The sequence below is a fragment of the Engraulis encrasicolus genome, chromosome 18 (assembly GCF_034702125.1).
Source record: "Engraulis encrasicolus isolate BLACKSEA-1 chromosome 18, IST_EnEncr_1.0, whole genome shotgun sequence".
NCBI classification, from domain to species: Eukaryota; Metazoa; Chordata; class Actinopteri; order Clupeiformes; family Engraulidae; genus Engraulis; species Engraulis encrasicolus.
The window spans coordinates 31,337,320-31,359,819 of record NC_085874.1 but is presented as its reverse complement, the minus strand read 5'-3'; the positions used below and the strand labels follow the sequence as shown (position 1 = coordinate 31,359,819).

At 44.9% G+C, this 22,500-nt stretch overlaps 2 protein-coding genes across 2 annotated transcripts in view; one reads left to right on the top strand and one right to left on the bottom strand.

Moving 5' to 3' along the window:
- Positions 1 to 14,798: 14,798 nt before the first annotated feature.
- LOC134468573 (uncharacterized PPE family protein PPE3-like) lies at positions 14,799 to 17,667 on the bottom strand. The gene is made up of 4 exons (XM_063222479.1): positions 17,508 to 17,667; positions 16,821 to 17,414; positions 14,974 to 15,008; positions 14,799 to 14,872 (listed from the first exon to the last, which is right to left on the bottom strand). The coding sequence occupies exons 1-3, from the start codon at positions 17,642 to 17,644 to the stop codon at positions 14,999 to 15,001; spliced, it is 741 nt and encodes a 246-aa protein (XP_063078549.1). The 5' UTR covers positions 17,645 to 17,667; the 3' UTR covers positions 14,799 to 14,872; positions 14,974 to 14,998.
- A 644-nt stretch (positions 17,668 to 18,311) lies between these two features.
- Positions 18,312 to 22,500, top strand: part of fermt1 (FERM domain containing kindlin 1) — a 41,561-nt gene continuing 37,372 nt past the window's right edge. The window contains exons 1-2 of the mRNA XM_063223431.1: positions 18,312 to 18,428; positions 22,009 to 22,170. Coding sequence (XP_063079501.1) covers positions 22,020 to 22,170 — 151 coding nt within the window. The 5' untranslated portion in view covers positions 18,312 to 18,428; positions 22,009 to 22,019. The remainder of the gene's footprint in view (positions 18,429 to 22,008; positions 22,171 to 22,500) is intronic.

Sequence of the window (22,500 nt, the reverse complement as noted above, 5' to 3'; positions counted from 1 at the left end):
CTTCCTTCCCCTTTTCTCGCCCTTTCATTTCTGCTTTTCACTTACGTTCAAGTATAATCGCTTTATCTCTCTCGTCTTCCCTCCTATTTCCCTCCTTTTTCTTTCTGTATTATGTAATGTGGACTCTCTCTCTCTCTCTCTCTCTCTCTCTCTCTCTCTCTCTCTCTCGCCCTCTCCATCCCCATCACTCTGTGCAGTCAGGCAGGGCGCGTGGTTTTCTGAATGAACACCTGCTCAACAAACTGAGACTGCATGTGTGCGTGTGTGTGTGTGTGTGTGTGTGTGTGTGTGTGTGTGTGTGTGTGTGTGTGTGTGTGTGTGTGTGTGTGTGTGTGTGTGTGTGTGTGTGTGTGTGTGTGTGTGTGTGTGTGTTCGCCTCTCTGAATGAACACCTGCTAAACAAACTGAGACTGTCAGGCAATTAGAAACCACTGAACTTTGATGGAACAAAAGGGTGTGTGTGTGTGTGTGTGTGTGTGTGTGTGTGTGTGTGTGTGTGTGTGTGTGTGTGTGTGTGTGTGTGTGTGTGTGTGTGTGTGTGTGTGTGTGTGTGTGTGTGTGTGTGTGTGTTGGAGACGAGGTCTCCTATCAATCCCAGTCCCCTGTGGCTGCCTGCTCTCTCCACTGGCGCAGAACATGCACTGTTGGCTGCCTCTTTGCTACTAACGTGGCGTGCGTGTGTGTGTGTGTGTGTGTGTGTGTGTGTGTGTGTGTGTGTGTGTGTGTGTGTGTGTGTGCGTGTGTGTGTGTGTGTGTGTGTGTGTGTGTGTGTGTGTGTGTGTGTGTGTGTGTGTGTGTATGTGCGCGTGCGTGCGTGCAAGTGTGTGGAGAGGGGGTGGCAAGGCGTTTGCCCTGCTATGTTACTGTATCCCTCCCTGGCCTAAGGGCCTTGCACAGCACACCTTCCTGTGTGTGTGTGTGTGTGTGTGTGTGTGTGTGTGTGTGTGTGTGTGTGTGTGTGTGTGTGTGTGTGTGTGTGTGTGTGTGTGTGTGTGTGTGTGTGTGCGTGTTTGCCACTGCCGGTCGCTGGCCCAAAATATTCAGCCTTGGATCAATACACACCCGGGGCGCACACACATGGCCGAACACAGTGCACACGCACGCGCACACACACACACACACACAGGCACAGTACACACACATCTACCAGGCAACAGAGCTCCTTTTGTAGGGCTGAGGACACTGCCGCTCACCTAGCCGTGTCTTGCCATCCGTAAGCTTCCACTCGATTCATATTTCCCCACACATTTTGTCTGATATGTTGGAATGCCGCTCTTATCTAGGTTTCCATCCAACTGAGCTATTCAGCCAAAAGGGGAGGATTTGTATACATGGGCCCCCTCAAGGTCTTGTCATGACCCTGTCTGTCTGTTTGTATTGTCTGTTTATCTGTCTGTTTTACTATCGCAGTGTGTTTCAGGCATATACAGGGGGCGCCAAACACATTCTGAGTCATACATAGCCTACCATTTTTGTCAAACACATAACATCACATGCATCTATGTTGGCCTATGAGCCAGGTTTCCATTTCTTGTTGCCAGTTCTTGTTGTCAGTTCTTGTTTATATGGGGCATTTAACACAGTGTACACTCATGTAAACTCGACTGAAAATCATTTTCATCCCAAATGAATTAATTCTGAATTATTTATTTATCATGTCAACATCGTCATTGTTCTTCTTGTACTTATATATGTTTTGAGTGAGTGCACTCAACAGACCTTTTGAAGGTCTTTGGGCGTGGGCAACTGAGTTAGCATATTTGTTTAGAGAAAAGCCGCACTCACAACTGCAGTTCTTACATTTATTCATCAGGATAATATAGCTAACTGAAGATGGCTAACTGGCTTATAGGCCAAAATGTCTGTCTAGTTATATTACAGTACATTGCACAAGGGGTGTCAAACTTGTTTTTTGTTCCAGCAGCTACAGCCAATATGATAGGTGGAGCAGACGCCCAGACCAGTAACGCATTTGCGAAATATCACAAATTTCTGCTTCATGTTGGAACCACTGGTCAATTGCTAGTCAATCATCTCAAGGTGGATGACAATAGGTATGGACTGTAATAAATGGCGAGTAAAAAAATGTTCCAAGTATTGAAGATCTCAGATACCTGCAGTGACTTTGTAATGGGCTAGAGAGTTTTTAACATTATAGTTTCTCTTCAAAAGTGCCGGGCCAGACTGAACCATCAGGCGGGCTGCATTCGGCTCATGGGCCTCATGTTTGTAGCCAGGCCGTGCCCTCCTAGTGACGCAACACTTTCAGCGTGGCAACTAGTCAGGTCAAGAGCAATGCAAGTACTTTCTGAGTTCCAGAAAATACGGGAACTCCTCCCACTTTGTTGGTAAGCAAACAACCATAAGCACACCAAAGGGAGGCGGGTCAACCATGCCATTTGGGAAATGTTAATGGTTATGCTCTTGGTCAGACCAAGTCTCGAAGAGAATTGAACGTCGATGATAATCAGGCTATCATGTTTGACACCCCTGCATTACACTTAGCTGACGCTTTTATCCTAGTTTGTCATGTTCTCCTAATAAATAGATATAAGATTTTTTTTACTAGACATGCTCTGTGTGGAAAACTTTAGCTCTATATTCCCAAGACATCGCCTACATCAGTCTCCATTAATTCTAGGGTAATATGAGATGGACAACATAACAAGTAGTTTCGCATGAAAAAACAACATTGGGCCAACTTCAAAAAGTGGCAAATTGTTGCCTACGGTTGTTTTTTTGAACCAGCCGTCCGACAGCTTCCGCCTTCGACTCAGTGTGGGAAGAAACCTAAATACCATTATCTAGGAGAAAAAAAAACATGGCCGCCCCATCTCACTTTTAACATCTGAACTTGGATCTTAAAAAAACATGCCCCACCACCACCACCACCAGCACCAGCACCACTCGTCATTTTTTCCAAACGTTCCTTCGTCGTAGCCCCACTGTAGTGTATAATGAGTGGGAAAAAGTCCGAAGTCGAGGGAAAGAGAAAATAAATCTGTTTCATTGATATCAGGGGGGGGCGAGGGAAGGCGCGTGTTTATGTCCGACTATAACCCTGAAATAGTGCCGAGGAGTGGCTGCCAGTGAGGCCCGGCCTGATGGACGAATGGGGCGGCTTGTTACTTCAGCTGCAAGTGACCGCTGAGAGACTGAGCGTGTGTGTGTGTGTGTGTGTGTGTGTGTGTGTGTGTGTGTGTGTGTGTGTGTGCGAGTGTGTGTGTGAGAGAGAGAGACCGCATGTGTGTGAGATGAGTGCGGGCATAAAGAAGTGAAGGGATATGGGCGACTAACTGTGTGTGTGTGTGTGTGTGTGTGTGTGTGTGTGTGTGTGTGTGTGTGTGTGTGTGTGTGTGTGTGTGTGTTTTGTGTGTGTGTGTGTGTGTGTGTGTGTGTGTGTGTGTGTGTGTGTGTGTGTGTGTGTGTGTGTGTGTGTGTGTGTGTGTGTGTGTGACTATGAGTATGTGCATGCATGTGTGAGTATGTGTGTGCCTGTTCATACGTTTGTCTGTGTGTGTGTGTGTGTGTGTACTGTATGTATGAGAGTATATGGGCGACTAACTGAGTTAGTGTGTGTGTGGGTGTGCACGAGTGTGTGTACATGCATGTCAGTGTGTGTGTGTGTGTATGTGAGTATATGCATGTGCGTACCAGTGTGCATGCGTACGTGAGTCTCTGTGTGTGTGTGTGTGTGTGTGTGAGGGATATGGGCTACTGACAAGGGCTAATAAAAGCTTAATGAACTTCCCAGCAGCAACCAGGAAGTGGCGAAGCGTTCCATGGTACTAATAAAGCCACTCCGGATTCCACGTGGAAAAAAACTCCAGCTCTCCTGCTCACGCACACACACACACACACCCACAGACACACATACTCACATTCACACACACGCACGCACGCACACACACACAGACTCCCAGCCTGGCGAAGGTCAGCCACAGGTCACAGGGAAAGCTCGCGCTTAGGAAAGCATGCAGGCATGAGAATGTGTGTGTGTGTGTAGACTCCGTACGCTCGCACCCACATAGACACAAACACACACACGTACAAGTAATGGCAGAATGCTCTCTCTCTCTCTCTCTCTAGTTTTGAATCTGGGTTGCGAAGCATGGGGATGGGCTTACCAAATGTGCGTTCCAATATGCAACCTTGCTTCCTCCACATGTGCTTGTGGTCTCATACCAGGAAGTAATATGTGATGATGACATCACTGACAACAGCATTATATTTCAATATCTTGCAAAAGATCAATTGTAAAGGCTTTTTCTCATTTGCAATTGGGATGGTGAATGAAAAACAGTCCCGCAAAAGTTGTTGTGGCTATGCTGACAGCTGGGAAACTTTATTGTTTTCTCCATGGAGGTGGGGCCAGGAGGCAGGGCGAGGCCACAAGCACAAGTGGAGGAAGCAAGGTTGTATATTGGAATGTACACAAAGGTTAGTATGGTCAAGCCCAGATTACATATCTCATGATATAGTCTGGTTCACTGTAACAGGCAGGCTGCTCTCATATTGATATTACAAAATGGTGTTTGAAAAGACATATCCTCTGATCCACAGTGTTCAATAAACACACCTGGTGCATGGTTATCACCTCACATTTACTGTAGTTATGAACAACATCGAAAACATTGTAAAACTATGACGAAATGATAGTCATAATTAGAGCAAGATAGAATTGTTCCGCTGTGTGCTACTGTGGGCTACTGTTTGGGGATCGGATCTTCATCTTGCAGCGACTTAGCAGGGTTGCCAAATGTGTCTGATCGTTTCCAGCCGAATAAATCATCAAATAAAGCATGGAGGCACTCAGGGCCGCTGACACGCTTTCGCTGGGCCCAGGACAGTCATCAGAAAGGGCCCCCTATACCCAATAAAGAGCCATTTCTGGGCCCCCTATCTCCCTGGGCCCGGGACAACATACCCCTTTGTGTGTCCCCCCTGTCGGCGAGCCTGGAGGCAATAAGTCCCACCCAATTTCAACTAAATTATAGTGATTTCTATGGTCATACAGCTGCAGGAAAACCCAGACAAATGTGTTTTTTTACCCGCAGATGATCATCCTACAAACAGCCCAGGTGGGTGGGAAATCGGCCAATATGGCAACCCTGCTGCTGATATTGCTGCAGCTTTTCTCCTGCACAGAAGCAGCAAGTGGACTATGAAATTACTTTTCCATATTTCCCATAGATGCGGAATGCTGAACAGGAATATTTGCGATAGTTTCCATCCGAAAATGGGTCAACAGGAGGTGAAGGATAGCAGAAGAGTAGTGTGTAGATAGATAGATAGATAGATAGATAGATAGATAGATAGATAGATAGATAGATAGATAGATAGATAGATAGATAGATAGATAGATAGATAGATAGATAGATAGATAGACAGACAGATAGACAGACAGAAAGACAGACAGAAAGACAGACAGACAGAAGAATGTACACATAGCATTTATACATAACGTACATCTACATTTAAATTCTTTGTGACTTGTCATTATAGAGGCACAAACAGGCCTAGAGCCAAAGAAATAACCTTTATAAAATGGACCTATTTTGTGTGTGTGTGTGTGTGTGTGTGTGTGTGTGTGTGTGTGGATATGTGTGGCTTAGCGTGTGTGTCTGTGTTTGTGTTTGGCAGTTTGTATGACACAAGAGAAGACATGTTGTTTATTCCCTCTTCTCAGGAAGCTGTTATTCCATATTTTTCCTGGCCCGGAAAATAATGGAGGACTGGTTGTGTGTGACTTTTGAGGAGCATTTGCCTGTGTTTGTTTTCATAAACACGGTGGAACGGACGGCTGAGGACATGGAGCAGTGTTTCCCAACCTTTTTTGTCCTGTGTACCCCCTAAGCCATGTTGTCATGTGAAGAGTACCCCCTCACGTTATTATTACATTTCTCCACATACCCCGTGCAGTGGTGTAGTCTACATAGAACGCGGGTATACGGAGTATACCCAGTTCTAAATTTTAGGGGTTTCAGTATACCCACTTAAAATTGATTGATCCATTGTTTTGAATAGCACAAATATATACAGTATACCCACTTCAAAAAATGCTCAAATATACAGTATACCCACCATAAAAAAGTAGACTACACCACTGCCCTAGTGGTACACGTACCCCTGGTTGGGAAACACTGGAGTAGAGGGGTGAGAAGAGCCATGTCTCACTGGTCACAGCGGAGCAATGGAGTGAAATACGGACTGCTGTCTCCTCTGGGATCCCGATCGAGAGCCTCTCTCCCTGACAGATCTCGCAGTGTTACGCTCAATGCTTAATTAAAGGAACAGTCCACCCCATTTCAGGAATTCGCTCATAGGAAGTTAAAGGGACACTGTGCAGGAAATAAAGGTACTGCAACTATGCTGATCATTGAAACTGGGCTGCCTATTGCCAAAGTTGATCTTTACATGAAAGTTTACTGAGTAATAAACAAATATTTTTTAGTATGGTCCAAGTACACCCATTTTTGCAGTTAAAAATGGTTATTTTTGGAAATTCAAAATGGCGGACCATGGAGAAGATCCCCCTTTTCATGTATGAAAAGTGCAATTTTTCCAGTCATAATGAATACTTAGAATGTGATGCTGGTGGTAAGTATTCATAAAAAAAAGGTAACATCAGGGAATTTGCAGCATGAATTCTGGAAATAAACAACTAAAAATCTCACACAGTGTCCTGGTAAAATATGAGAATATATAGGATTTGTTTTGCTTGCATTGCTTACGTAGTTACGGTAAACACAGTATAGCCCTATTAAGCGTGGCTAAGGAAGTCTATGGAACCAAACAACACAGTTGTGCCGGGGATCAGTTAAGCTGGGCCCAGGGAAAGAGGGTGCACCAGCTTTGGCACCATATTACTGTACATTGGAAATATTGAGAAAGGGCCTTATCAGATGATTTTGTCTCGTCAAAGAACCATCGGCCCTTACTCTGCCCGACAGCCCTTAAGAGTGTTCAAACTCAATGCTCTATGAGTAGAATCAACAGTGGAACTGTTTGGTTAGGGGTCAAACATACGTTCGGCTCCCGCACTGCTGACGCCCGACTACCGCCGGTTGGTGTGGTATGTTTCAATGTATTTTCACTGACGCGGGTAAAAATCGCGGCCGTTCCGCGGCGCTTTACCGCCCTAGTGTGTAAGACCCTTAACACTCCTGTTGTGCTGCTTGTGTGTGCTCTGATGGGAACGAGGAGTGAGAATGGGATTAGGCCCTGTCTAGCATTACTTGTGGCCCAACACGGGGCAGTAAATAAAGCTGCGGTTGTTTTCCTATCTGGCTGAATGTTTACCGGGCGAGAGAGAGAAACATTAATAGGGATGGGAAGAAAGAGAGAGAACGAGAGAGAGAGAGAGCAATAGAGAGACAGATAGACAGAGACAGAGAGCAGTGATGGAGGGAGAAAGAGAGGGAAAGAGAGAGAGAAAGAGAGGGCGATAGATATAGCAGGTAAGGTGGAATACGAGAGAGAGAGAGAGAGAGAGAGAGAGAGAGAGAGAGAGAGATAGAGAGAGAGAGAGAGAGAGAGAGAGAGAGAGAGAGAGAGAGAGAGAGATAGAGATGGAGAGGAGCCGTGTTTTGTTTTGTTTTGTTTATCTGGACGGGAAGAAGCACTACAGCAGGTGCTCAGTGGCAGGTCCATTCAGGGGGAGACGAGCCTCTCAAGGTGCTGGGACGACTGCCCAGGAGGCGGAGAGCGGATCTGGGCCGGCAACAGGCCACACCTGGGCCGCCGCCAACCCTTTGGCCGGGGCCAGTTCATAACTGGCATGGGCCACCCTCCCTCCTGGGTGGTCTCCTTCTCCCTGCCTTTCCACTTGAGGGAGGAAACGCTGGATGTAAATACAGAACAAACTTGTCTTTACATCCCATGGCTTGTTCACACACACACACACAGACAGGCAGACACAAACACACACACACACACACACACACACACACACACACACACACACACACACACACACAGGCAGACACAAACACACACACACACACACACACACACACACACACACACACACACACACACACACACACACACACACACACACACAGACACACACACACACACACACACACACACAGACACACACACACACACACACACACACACACACACACACACACACACACACGCGCATAGTAGAAGTCCTCTTACCTTAGCTCCTGCTGTTCTGTTTATGTCTGTTTTTTTCTGGCTGTCTCTCCAGCTCAGTCTCTCTTTCCAGTCCTCTGTCTCCCTCTCTGCCTGTCACTCCCTGTCTCTGCTCTGCTCTGCTCGTCTGTCTGTCTGTCTAAGCCTATCCGTCTGTCTGTCTGTCTGTCTGTCTGTCTGTCTGTCTGTCTGTCTATCTATCTATCTATCTATCTATCTATCTATCTATCTATCTATCTATCTATCTATCTATCTATCTATCTATCCAGCCGTATGTAACTATATGGTTTATTTACGGAAGGAAGCACCTGTGGGGTTTTTTTACACTGCAGACAGGCATACGTGTGTGCATGCATGGATGTGTTTGAGGGTGGAGAGAGAGAGAGAGGGAGAGAGAGGAGAGAGAGAGAGAGAGAGGAGAGAGAGAGAGAGGTGTGTGCAAGCAAGTGTCTGAGGGTGCAGAGCGAGAAAGAGAGAGAGAGAGACAGAGAGAGAGAGAGAGAGAGAGAGAGAGAGAGAGAGAGAGAGAGAGAGAGAGAGAGAGGTTTGGGTTGTGAGAACATGCAGATTTCAGGTCACTGATGGCAGAAGACAAACTCAAAAAGAAGAGAAGAGAAGAGAAGAGAAGAGAAGAGAAGAGAAGAGAAGAGAATGTAGAGGCGATGTAGAGGAAGAGAGAACTGTAGAGGAGGATAAGGGGGGGGTGGAAAAGAGGAGAAGAAATTGGAAGAGGAGTAGAAAAGGATGGAAGAAGAGAGGAGCCACCTGTGGAGGTCAGTCCGTGTTGTACCTTGTACAGCAAGGGTGTCAAAATTGCCCTGCTACGGTAGGGTACTGGGTTACTACGCTGGCAACCCTGGTTCCATTTCGGCCCGGGTCATTTGTCGATCCTTCCCACTAATTTCGTGTCTCTCCTCCAGTCTCCTGTCAAAATAAAGGTATACATTTTTTATAGGTGTCAAACACAAGGCCAGGGGGCTAGATGCAGCCCGCAGATGGTTTAATACGGCCCTAGACGTGGGAAAAACGATGAAGAATGTCAAAAAACAAGTAAATATGTAGCTCATTGAAAAGGTGCTGCAGGTGTCTGAGACTTTAGGTTTTTAATACTTGAGACCGACTTTTGCCTTTTTTGCCTGTCAATTACAGTTTACAGTCAATTACCATTTACAGTCAATGCTCCTGAGTCCTGATATAGTACCTGCTGACATCCTCCTCGAGATGATTGACTAGCAGTGAGACTCCGACATGAAGCAAAAATGTGTGATGTTTTTCAATTACCCGGTATGTTACTGGTCCCAGGTCTGCATGCCCCCGTGAGATCAAGTTGACTGATGTGGCCCCTGAGCCGAAATGAGTTTGTTGGGGCAGCCGTGGCTTTGGCTAATGGTTAGGGAGGTGCAGAGGGTTGCAGGTTTGAATCCCATCATTACCTCTGCCTACAACTCTGTCCTAAAAGTGCCCTTGATCAAGGCACCTAACCCCACATTGCTCCAGGGATTGTAAGCAATACCCATAACTGTAAGTCACTTTGTGTAAAAGTGTCAGCTAAATGTAATGGTAATGATACACCGTGCTACACAGGGAGCGTTCCAATATGCAACCTTGCGTCCTCCACTTGTGCGTGTGGCCTCGTACCAGGAAGTAATACGTCGTGATAATAATAATAATAATAATTGTATTTGTATAGCACTGTGTCATACAAGGCATGTAACTCAAAGTGCTTAACAAATGGGAAAAACATCATTGTTAGAGATGGATTTAAAAGGAGAGGTATAGAGGAGAGGCAGAAATAGCAGGAAGGCAGAGGAAGAAGAGGTAGATAGAGATTGTAGAGTCATAAGGTCAACGTAGGATAGGACCAGGATTCTTAGATGCGTAAGGTCCATAGTGGATGGGCCTAGCATAAGTCATAGATAGTCACACAGAGATTGGGTGCTCAGGTACGGCCCCTGGTGGCATCAGGGGTGAGGAAAAACTCCCTTTCGCTTAAATCATAGTTTGTAGGGGGGAAAAAAGGTCAGTGAGGTCTGAGAAAAAACCCCTATAGTCAGGAAGAAACCTCAGGCATAGACCAGCGGCCACCTAGGGGAGCCCCCTGCCAGGGCTGGTTGTGAGCAGTAAGGGCGCTGCGGCAGCTGGGACACTATGACGCCTTGGCAGCTAGGAGTTGGCAAGGATGAAGAGGTGGGTCTTCAGCTGCTTCTTGAAGGAGTCGACGGAGCTGGCTGATCGGATCTCGATGGGGAGGGCGTTCCATCTCTTCGGCGCATAGCAAACAAACGCGGCGTCGCTGATCTTCTTTTGCGGGGGGGTGGGGGTCCTTAGCAGCTTGGCATCAGTGGACCTGAGAGCTCGAGCAGGGGCATAAAAAGAGAGCATGTCAGAGATATAACTAGGGGCAAGTCCATTTAATGTCAGCAGAATCTTAAAGTCGATTCTGTATGAGACAGGTAACCAGTGCAGGTCTGCCCAGACAGGAGTGATGTGCTCTCTCATTCTGGTTCTTGTTAGGATTCTTACCGCAGAATTTTGAATGAGTTGCAATTTATCAATTAATTTTTTGGGGAGACCAGAGAAGAGAGCATTACAGTAGTCTAGCCTACTGGTGACAAAGGCATGAATAAGTTTCTCAGCGTCTTGTCGGGGGGCCAAACCGCGCACTTTGTTGACATTTCTAAGATGGAAAAAAGCAGATCTTGTTATCTTGTTGATGTGAGGCTCAAAGCTCAAATCCGAGTCTCTGACCACACCTAGGCTAGTAACCTTATCTTTAATGTGCATGCTTAGGTCACCTAGGCTTGAGTGGAGTTTTTCCACGTTTTTTCTTAGGCCCAATGAGCAACACTTCAGTTTTATCCTCATTTAATTTTAGGAAGTTACTGTTCATCCAATCTGTGATGGCAGACATGCATCACTGACATCACTGACAACAGCATTATATTTCAATATCTCGCAAAAGCTCAACTGTAAAGTCATTTTCTCATTTGAAAACTGGATGGTGAACAAAGAATACTCCCCCAAAAAATGTTGTGGCTAGGCTGAATGCAGGGAAACTTGTTTGTTTTCTCCACGGAGGTGGGGCATCAGCAAAATGTGAGGCCACAAGCACAAGTGGAGGACGCAAGGTTGCATATTGGAATGCACTCAGTGTCTGGGGCTAACCTGTCTCTTTCCAGAGTTGTGTATTACCCACCACTCAGAGATCTGGGAGGAATTCCCAATTTGGTAAGTTTAGACAACCTTGCAAGTTGATGAACCAATCAGGATCAGCAGGAAGGATGTTCATTACAGTACATTGCATTGCATTGCACTTAGCTGATGCTTTCATTTATTCAAAGCTGATGCTTTCATTTATTCAAAGCGACTTACAACTATTATTTTCAGGGTATTGGTTACAGTCCCCAGAGCAAGGTGCCTTGCTCAAGGGCACTTCAGCCATGGATGGAGATGTAGGGAGAGGTCAGGGGGGATTTGAACCGGCAACCCCTAGATTGAAAGACCAACTCTCTAACCACTAGGCCACGGCTGCCCTGAGATGTGTGAGATGTGTGTTCAGAGATGTGAAATGTAGTGGAGAAGGGAAAGAAATGGGAGACATTTCTGTTGCCACTGCGAATTTCTGCTGCTAAACACGACAATTCTCTGCTGTGCCCTGACCAAAGCCACGCCTAACCCTAACCTGTCAGTAAAGCGACATTTCTGCTGCCTTACATTTAGCAAGAACGGTGAAATAAGCAAAGGACATGGTGGAAATTGTTGCAAAATGGTGCACAGACCAAAACCATCCCTAAACCTAACCTGTCACAGGACATTGTGGCGCACGAGTCGACATGCAAAGGTGTAGTGCACGAACGCAATAGGTGGTTCAAGTTGCGCCTAGATGTCTTGCTTATTATTCAATATGCCTTGTTACCTTCTTATTATTTAATGTTGCTTATTTTACCTTGTGTTGGACAATGCTGTCAGTGTTGCAACTGTACACTGCACCTTGATGTCTTTGTTTACTTTCTGCTACTTTTTAATGCATGGTCCTCTCTTCTCTACTCTGTGTGGGACAATGCTATCTGTGTTGCAACTGTACACTGTGCCTTATCCTGTTCTTGTTTAAATTTCTCCTTGTAAGTCGCTTTGGCCAAAGGCGTCTGCTAAATATTAATGTAATGTAATAATAAAAAAAGTTGGCGTGTTATCTTACTTACTTTTTGATATCATGTAACAAGCAATATTTTATTTTCCAAGCCCCCTTCCTCGCCCACATAAGGCAGATGACAATGCCTTGTCATTCCTCAGACAAGCAATGCCCTCAAAAGTACTGTCTCAGACTGCACTGTGGGTGTTAATCAAGGGGGCTTCAAACACACAGTGTTTTCTTTGCTCAGTGCCCCCTTTAACAAAGGGTCTATTCAGGACGGCAGGCGTGTAAAAAGGAAAGGCAATCCCCGCACAGCGCAGAGCAGAGCAGAGCACTGCCACTCTTCGCAAATGTACAGCCCTCCTTTGAAATCCACTTTGGCACCTTCAAACACAGGCAAAGCACGCACACACTAGTGCACACGCTGGTTTGCTCGCTCTCTCGCTGTCTGTCTCACACGCGTGCACACACACGCACACGCACACACAGAAACATAGGCACAGTCAGTGGCATTCAAAGGTCCTCAGAGAACTCTTAGAGGTTCCCCCACATTGTAACAGTAAAACGTTCCTCAGGTCCTCAAGTAACTTTTGGAGTTTTGCTGAACCTTGAAGAAAACCTGGGGTTTGTTCCAGATTAGAGGTTCTCCCGTAGTGGCAAACTGTGGGTACTCCATGGAACTTCTATTATTTTTTTATTGTTAACAGCTCAAGGAAGGCAAAAAAAATTATACGAGAATTTAAAAAAAAAATATTGCAACCAAGTTATTTTAGGCCGCTCCATTGAAACCCATTCCTTTTTTATTTGTCTGCGATTGCCAACTAGCTGTAGTATCACCCTTCTCATTGGCTACAGGTTCTCTGGCTGTACGACACTGTAAAGGGATGTTTAAGGGGGAGAGACAGAGCAACAGGTAGGCGCAGTCCACAGCAGCACTGGTGCTTTAGTGCCATCTTGAGGTGCAAATGTGAATTGAAACCTAGTCACCCACCCCGGATGCATCACAAAACACCATTACCTTTTTTATTTTACCTGGTGCTGCTTTTCTTGGTTTGCTTTTTTTGTATGTCCAAAGTTAGTTGAAAAGGAAAAAAAAACTTTTCACCAAGGCACTCCAAAAAGTGTAGTTAAAATGTCTTTATCAGGGCTCTAAATCAGTGATTCCCAACCTTTTGTGTCTCATGTACCCCCCCCCCCCAAGCCTTTTCATTGTACCATGAGTACCCTCTAACTCGTATTTTACATTGGTTTTTCTATTCCAGTGTGACTTTGCTGCATGCATTTGTTAAAATTAAAATTTCCCAAGTACCCCCTGCAGTATGCTCGCGTACCCCTAGTGGTACACGTACCTCTGGTTGGGAAACACTGCTCTAAATGAATACCAGCCAACAGGCTAAAGGCTGGTGTAATTTCAATTTGGCAGGTAGAACATAAAAACTTATTAGCCACTTTGACCCAAAAATGTAGAACCCGTATTGTTTTGTTTATGAACACGGTGTTGTGAGGGGCAAGACACTGGCAGTCAACCACATGTCAATTTTTTGACCAACAGCAGTTTCCAACAATCAGAGGTTTGAGTCATGGGCAGCTAGGGGAAAACAAGAAATGAGAACCCATAGTTGGCCACAACTTATAGGACAGGCTTATGACCTAGAATCAGTGTTCCAAAATTGTACTAGGCCCTACCTGATACCATTTGGTCAGGTGTATTACCATAGACAAGAGAAGCCTAGAGGTTTCCCCACTGAATTAAACCAGTCATTATACATCTTCCAAAACAGAAGATGCTTAGCCTGATAAACCAGCCTAAATGTGAGACCGGAGTAACTCGCAGCTGAAAAATGTCGGCAGCCAGCCTGGTTTACCAGGCTAGAAGATGCTGTGGTGGGGTAGAATCTCCCTCTGCTGGTAAGCACAAGCCAGTGTCAGTCAATGCAGCATAACTTGAGATTTGATCTTAAAATGAACGCACAGGTGCAACAGTACAAGTAGTCAATAGTGTATTTTGGCACAGGAGTTAAGTGGGTGGGTTTTCCTTACTAACCAGGCAACGATGGCTTTAACGGTAAGACCGCACTCATTAGTTAACCTTTAAAACCCATTTAGACTAAAGGCACATGTGAAGGAAAAACACCTGTTGAATGCTCTTTTGTGGGAAAACGTGCCCTCAGCCTACAAAAAAAACCTACCTTTGAAGCACATAAACATGAAATGAGTCGCATTTAAAAAAGGTAAGACCATCCTCTTGCATTAGAATGTGTTCAATGCTAACATCTACATATTTTAAGGAAATAAAATAGGGGGGAATTACAATTTTAAAAGTCTAGTGAGTCTGAACACTGCGTCCATGTCCCTTCAGGCGCCTAGGTCAATACAGCGCATGCACAGCATCCAGCATCAATGGGTTAAATTAAAGCAACAGCCCACCAAGTCAATCATTAGCAGGGCCATAGGGTACGAGGACTAACTCAGGTCAACAAGTAAAGACATGGCAACATGGGGTTTCAGTGATGCCTTTATTCAAATCGTATCACAGGGCAGAGGAAACGGACGTCATGCAGATTACAGCACCTGAAACGACAAGAGAGTAAAGTTAGAGAACATGGCACTCAAACTGAAGAGAAAAAAAAAAAATATATATAGGCTATTATAGGCCTATATATAATTCCTACCTGGAAGGGATCCAACTGGAAAACCTCAGCCTTTCCTGGAAGAAAGAGAAAAAGCATTACATGAAAAATATTTTCAGTGAAGACTCTTGCTTCAAGCTCAGTCTCTAGAACAAGGTTCAACTTCACCTTTTTCCTTCGTGCTCTTCAGTGTAGGGGCTCTCAAACTTGGTCCAGGTAGACAAATGAGGCACTCAAAGTTGCAATTTTTTTTTTTAAAGCAACATTGAGTGCCTCAGCATTTGTCTACCTGGACTCAGTCTCTAGAACACTTGACCACAAGTCAGGCTTCAGTCGTAAATGTTGTCTGGCATTTGATATTAGGATATTTGCACTTTAAGACATTTACTAAAGTGGGTATAGGAGTAGAATCATCTAGTCTACAAAAGGTAATACAAACCCCAACTCCGATGAAGTTGGGACGTTTGGTAAACAGTGAATAAAATCAAAATGCTATCATTTTCAAAACATTCAATCTATTCATTAGATGGAGAATAGTGAAAAGACAACATATTAAGTGTTAAAACCGAGAAAAAATATTGTTTTGGGGGACATATGTACTCATTTCTAATTTGATAAATCCAACACGTCTCAAAAGAGTTGGGACGGGGACAAAAAATGGCAGCAAATGTCGAGGAAGACTAAAAACAAAACAAAAGACAACAGTTAAATACATTAACCGATGAGATCATTTTATATAAAAAAACAGTGTTGATTCCTATCTTGGACATGATTTCACCAGCTTAAATGGTGGGTGTATTCCTTGTCATGTTTTGCAATGTTTTCCTTTCTGTAGTGCTTACAGTGTGACAGGTCTTGACCAAAAACCCACCATTTTATCACCTGCTGGTCCTTATGATGGAGCCAAACTGTTAAAACATAGTAGAGAATGCAATTTGACCTTACTATGTGGCAGTAATCGAATATCTCCCTTCAAAATATAATGCATGAGTGGCTTTTCATGCTGTTTAAAACCCATTTATACCATTCAGCACTGTATTTAACTCTACAGATGAGTGAGAACATCTTAACCAATGCACTACTGCACCCGCATGCCATCATGGAGGCTGACTTTTGAAGCTAGCACTAACACAAGTTGGATGGTCCATTTTCACTGTAGCACAGGATGTGCAATGCTCTATTATTGTCAAAAAGAATGGACTTCTACAACTTCTGCTGACTTCTGTAAGCAAAGGACCGTTTCCCATGTCTTCTGGGTCTATTTCAAGTGAGCTCAGGTGCTTAGGAGAATGTTACACCCCTGTATCATTTTCATGCATTAAGCATTCTTAATATGGTCAATTTTCAATAGCTCTAATTCCTGGAGTGCTAGAGTGAGACTACAGCCAATATATATTTCATGATGCCATGAACCTATACAATGATTTTATTAACAAAAATATGTCTTATATACACTCAATCGTGGTAAATCAAAGGGAATTCAAAAATGTATGTAATAACTATGGTAATTATTCCCTTTGCATCTTTAATTCTGAGTGACTCAGCCTCTCTGTGATGATCTTATACCTGGACACCTATATTGTCCGTCAGTACAATTCATTCTGAAATGTTCTTCTTTGTTGTTTTATCTTATTTGGATGTTTACTAAATTTCACTGATCCCCGTCCCAACTCTTTTGAGACGCGTTGGATTTATCAAATTAGAAATGAGTACATATGTCCCCCAAAACAATATTTTTTCTCGGTTTTAACACTTAATATGTTGTCTTTTCACTATTCTCCATCTAATGAATAGATTGAATGTTTTGAAAATGATAGCATTTTGATTTTATTCACTGTTTACCAAACGTCCCAACTTCATCGGAGTTGGGGTTTGTAAATAAGCCTTACTTAGCTGGTGTAACCTCCAGAGTCTGTTCCTCTTGCTCAGCATCAGACACAGATGGAGGAGGAGGAGGAAAGTCCAGTGGGATGTAGGTGGTTTGAGAAAAGACCCGTTTCCCTCGCGAGTAGCGGTTGAAGGAGCGGACCACGTAGCGGCTTTGAAATCCTGACGGTGCGGTGAGGACTAGAAGTCGCTCTTCTTCTGGCGTGGGACCGTCCTGGTCGTTAGAAACGGACACTGCCCCTCCGCCACCACCACCACTCTGGGCTGGAGCAACGGCAGGCTGAGCCCCAGTGTGGGGACCACTCTGTTGGGCATAGCCCCCATACACAGGTGCTGAGGCCTGGACTGGAGCTGCGGCTGCAACAGGTGCTGACATCTTGTCTGGAGATGTGGCAGGAGCAACGGCAGGCTGAGCCCCAGTCTGGGGACCACTGGGTTGGGCATAGTACACAAGTGCTGAGGCCTGGGCTGGAGCTGCGGCTAGGGCTGCAACAGGTGCTGACACCATAGTTGAAGAGGTGTCAATTGGAAGATACACATGTGCCGAGTGCGACATGTTGTATACACCACTCATCAGAACACAAATCCATAGCAACCTAGAAAACGCACAAGGCCCCACAATTAAAAACATAGCAAAAATGGTGCATGTGACTATAAAGGAAAAACACAAACTTAAACTTAAACCTTACCTGAATGTTGTATCAGACACCATGGTTGTGACAAATATCACCCAATAAGCACAGCAACACCACACCTCCCCAAGTGCAGCAGAGCTTTTATAGCTAGTCCACTTGAAGCACGCTGTATTGGCTGCAGCTGATTGCATTTGTGAATGCCTGCAGCCTGATTGTGGCAGTGTCCTACGATAACAACTCGGAGCTGTTTCCACGTAGTAGGATATAGGTTAGGATATTTCAATTCTTAACCCCATGTTGCGTTTCCAACCAAAAAGGATATTTTTCCCTATCTAACAAGTAGCCTACTTGGATAAATGTAGTTGTGAAAAATGCTGTTTTAACACAATATGTAGAATGGATGCCTCATGCCTGTTCTAGAGGGGGGTGATGTTTGGCCATTTTCATTGAGGGGGGTTATATTAATTCGACCATTTTCATGGTAGGGGCTTGATCCCTAACAAGGCCACCCATAGGCTAACAGTAGATTCCAGCCAAGTGTTGGTTCCATCAGGTGTTATTGTGCCGTCCGTCATTTGTAGGCCTACACCTTATATTATCCATAAACTAGCCTAATCTATTTTATTAGTCATACACGAGGCTGCGTTTATTACTCATCTCCGGTCTAGAATGAATGGGTTTAAATGGCTGGACACTTAAATGACTAAGTGCTATAACAGCATCACAGCAACACAATATTAACTGGCGATAGCATGGCTATGAGTAATAATCGTGAGGTGTTTTTCATCACTGCAGTTATTATGTTTCCTGTCCGGCGGTTGGGCACGTTCGGTGTCGTGGGCTGTGGCCAGGTAACTTCCGTAGCCCCACCTGAGCTAGCTCGGACTGGCCCGTGCGCAGCTGTACAGCTGTGGGTCGGAGTAAACGCCAGCGCCCCTACACTAAAACAGAAGACAGTTGGATAATCATAAACAGGTAAGTAAAATGAGTCATAGTTAACATTTCAATGAACAACTTTAACAATATGCTTATTTAGATTATATCATACATCGCACTTGAGTTAAGAAATTGTAGGCTATAGACTGACTCAAAATCCTGCTCCTCTCATCGTTCAAATCGGAGAGATTTGAATGAACTCTATTTGGCACTGCTTTTGCGTGCAGCTTGTTTAGTGTTTTTGCACTTGCGTTAACTTTCATTACAAATACCCAATCGCCATGAATTGAATATCAAATTCCACATTCACTCGAAGTCTATCGTCTCTCAAGTCTCTCAACTAGTTACAGTAAGCGTAGGTCTATTGCGCATTCATTCTGGATAAAATGGATTGTGTTTATATTTGCGCTGTGCGTAATTTTGGAAACTTCGAAAAATGCCATTCCCTCTATTCTCACGGGTTACTATCTCGGAATTCAGCGGCATGCCAGATTTGTGCTATTCACCCAAAGATGTACCGTTCATGCAGCGTTAACCAATCGTGGTGTTCCCTGTGCATTCCAGCAATCTGTTGCAACGGTGTTATCAGTGCCTCCTGGGTTAGGTGTGCTCTTCTAGCGCTCGGGGCCACGTCTCAACACAGACGCTCGGCCTGCCCTTCGCTGTTGATAATTTCACGTCGGACAAGACTGTGTTCATGTCCACACCAGTGGTGTAGTCTACTTTTTTGTGGTGGGTATACTGTATATTTGAGCATTGTTTTGAAGTGGGTATACTGTATATATTTGTGCTATTCTAAGTAATGGATCAATCAATTTTAAGTGGGTATACGGAAATCCCTGAAATTTTGAAGTGGGACCTGTTCAACGTAGATTACACCACTGGTCCACACCACCACTATCACTGCCTAAAACTGTAATATTACCGTAACAATGGAGTAAAAAGCAGTTTATGCGTTACAGTTTTTTTGTCAAGGGGTTACTCCAGCGTTGGGTGCCCCCACACTGGGCAACACTATCTCAGATGCAGAAGGCCCATTCCTGGAAGTGTATGTAGCCTTTGTGTATATGAAGGTACAACAGTGGTGTTCTAGCAGGAGGTTGGAGTAGTGATTTCCCACAGCCATTGTTCTGGTGTTTACGTGGTGCATCTGCAGTCTGGTGTGGTAAGGGGGGTAATCTTCTGACTCAGGTGTTGTTCCTGTCGCTCTGCGCTCTGGAATCGTGCCTCAACTCGCCTGGAATGCTGGGATCAACCCGGAACACCCGCCGTAATACTCCAGTTTCACAACGCTCCCTTCCTCTCTCATCCCTCCCCTCCCTCATCTCTCTCTCTCTCTCTCTCTCTCTCTCTCTCTCTCTCTCTCTCTCTCTCTCTCTCTCTCTCTCTCTCTCTCTCTGTCAGTGCTCAGGTAGAATGGACACATAACAAACCTTTTACTTCCTGAACCTCACGTTATCCACACACACACAGACACACACACACATACACACTCACACACACACACACACACACACACACACACACACACACACACACACACACACACAACTGGTAATAAAGACGCTCCCACACACTGCATGCAGCAAAGGTAATATCTTCTTTTAATCATGGCTCATAGCAGCTGATAATGTATTGGGTGTAAACAAGTAGTTGCTTTTGCAGAACATTGCTCCATATTTTCCTGTTTCTGCGTAATGTTGTATATTATACAGCATAACACACAAGCATGCACATTTGCACTATGCACTCACACACACTCACTTGGGAGCAGCTGGTATTCGACATAATCGATTACGTCGATTGCGTAAATAAGTCGGCGTGTTCAACATACCGTCGATTGCGTGATTTGCGCTAAAAAAAAAAAAAAAATTTTTTTTTTTTTTTTTTTTTTTTTTTACTTTTTTTTTTTTTTTTTAAACGATTTCCGTTTTTGTTAAAAACGATTTGAATTACGATTTCCTTAGAATTTTCCTCCTGGAGTAAATGCATCCTATAGAGAAAACCACAAGTGCTTGAAAGACAGGGATCACAAGTCTAGTCAAGTTGTAGTAGTTAACTTGGGTTTGGGAGCGATATAAAAAACCGTCAGAGAAGGGACAGTTTTAATTGACACAGCAGAGGAGACATCGGGCTGCATATAGAAATAATGAATGCTAATATAGACATACATGTGTAATATGTTGTTCAGCCCTTTTAATGGGAGGACTTTTGCACCCCTCATGTATTTTTTAGTCTGTGACTAATTTATAAAATGTCCCCTTTTTTAGAATTTTTTTTTTCAGGTCAAAATTAAGTGGCATATCACAGTTTTTGCCTTCCAAAAAAATTAAATAATAATCGCGACTATTCGAAAAAAATAGTTGATAGAATAATCGGGAGAAAAATAATCGTTAGGGACAGCCCTAAAAGGCTGTGCCATTAGTACCCCTTCACTCATACTCTGCATCTCTTCCTCTATCCCATTGTCACTATGCTTCATACATTTGTTTGGGCAATTCATTTTTTCCACAATTTGTAGCCCCCTGCAGTTTACTTGTGTACCCCTAACATCAGAGAGAGTAGAGAGAGAGAGGTTCCATTGGCCCATTGTTTCCGGGTTCTATTATTGGGGGGGAAATCCCCCTTTAGGCAGACCTAGGCAGACCTAAGGACTGTTCTATTCAATGCTAGGAGCATTATGACACGCCCCTTTAGGCAGACCGGAACCTGGTCACGTTAGGTGCCCATAGAAACCTATTATGTTGGCATATCTCTATATACTTAAAGAATCTCTGCTGACATCGTCCGTGCACCGCTTCCAAAAGCACTGCAGAGCACTATCGGTCCTGACAATTTCGGTTACCCCCGCACACTGACACTGACATGCAATAACAAGGAATGGCCAATTTCGTCACAGCAGAGCATGTATAATCATTGGGCGGCTCCGACAAAACAGATCTCTCCCCTCACCGGCAGCTTACATCCATGGACATCTGCGGGCATCGGTGCCGGTGCATGCAATCGAACTTTGACAGAGCACTTTGCCGGAAACGGTGTAAGGATGCCGTAATGCAGTGGTTTGCACCCCAATTGCAACTAAGCGTCCTCCTTTTCTGCTGTAATTTCTCCTTCTTGACCCCCCCCCATAGGGCTCCTACACGTAAAGCCCCTGTTGAGAACGGTACATGTACCCCTGGTTGGAAATCACTGTATGTGTCCGTGTAGGAATAGCAGCCATGATCAAGGCAGCAAAGTATGGCCACAACTCATGGGAGCTCATGGTGTCCACTAGTTATGCGTGTGTGTGTAGGAACAGCAGCCATGATAAAGGCTGCAGAGATGGGGCATAACTTGTGGGAACTGACGGTGTCCACTAGTTGAATTCCCCTCTAATATGTGTGTGTGTGTGTGTGTGTGTGTGTGTGTGTGTGTGTGTGTGTGTGTGTGTGTGTGTGTGTGTGTGTGTGTGCGTGCGTGTGTGTGTGTGTCTGTGTGCATGTGTGTGTCTTTATGTGTGTGTGTAGGAGCAGCAGCCATGATCAAGGCAGTAGAGATGGGGCATATCTCGTGGGAGGTAGTACTAGTTGAATTCCCCTCTAATATGTCCGTGTGTGTGTGTCTTTATGTGTGTGTTTAGGAGCAGCAGCCATGATCAAGGCAGCGGAGATGGGCCACAACTCGTGGGAGCTGACGGTGGTGGTGGACCAGCGGGACCTGGAGGAGAGCATGAAGTTCCGCATGCGGGTGGAGGGCACACTGCACATAGGAGGACTCATGCTGAAACTGGTGGAGAAGATCAGTGAGTAGCAGGCACGCACGCACGCATGCACACACACACACACACACACACACACACACACACACACACACACACACACACACACACACACACACACACACACACTCATACACACGCGCACGCATGTACGCACACACACACACACACATGCGGATGGAGGGCACGCTCATGAGTGCATGCACGGACACACGCACGCACGCACGCACACACACACACGCAGAGAGCACACTGGACATAGGCGGACTCATACTCAAACTTGTGGACAAAATCATTGAGTAGCACACATGCAGGCACGCAGGCACGCAGGCACACACACGTAAATGGCCACTG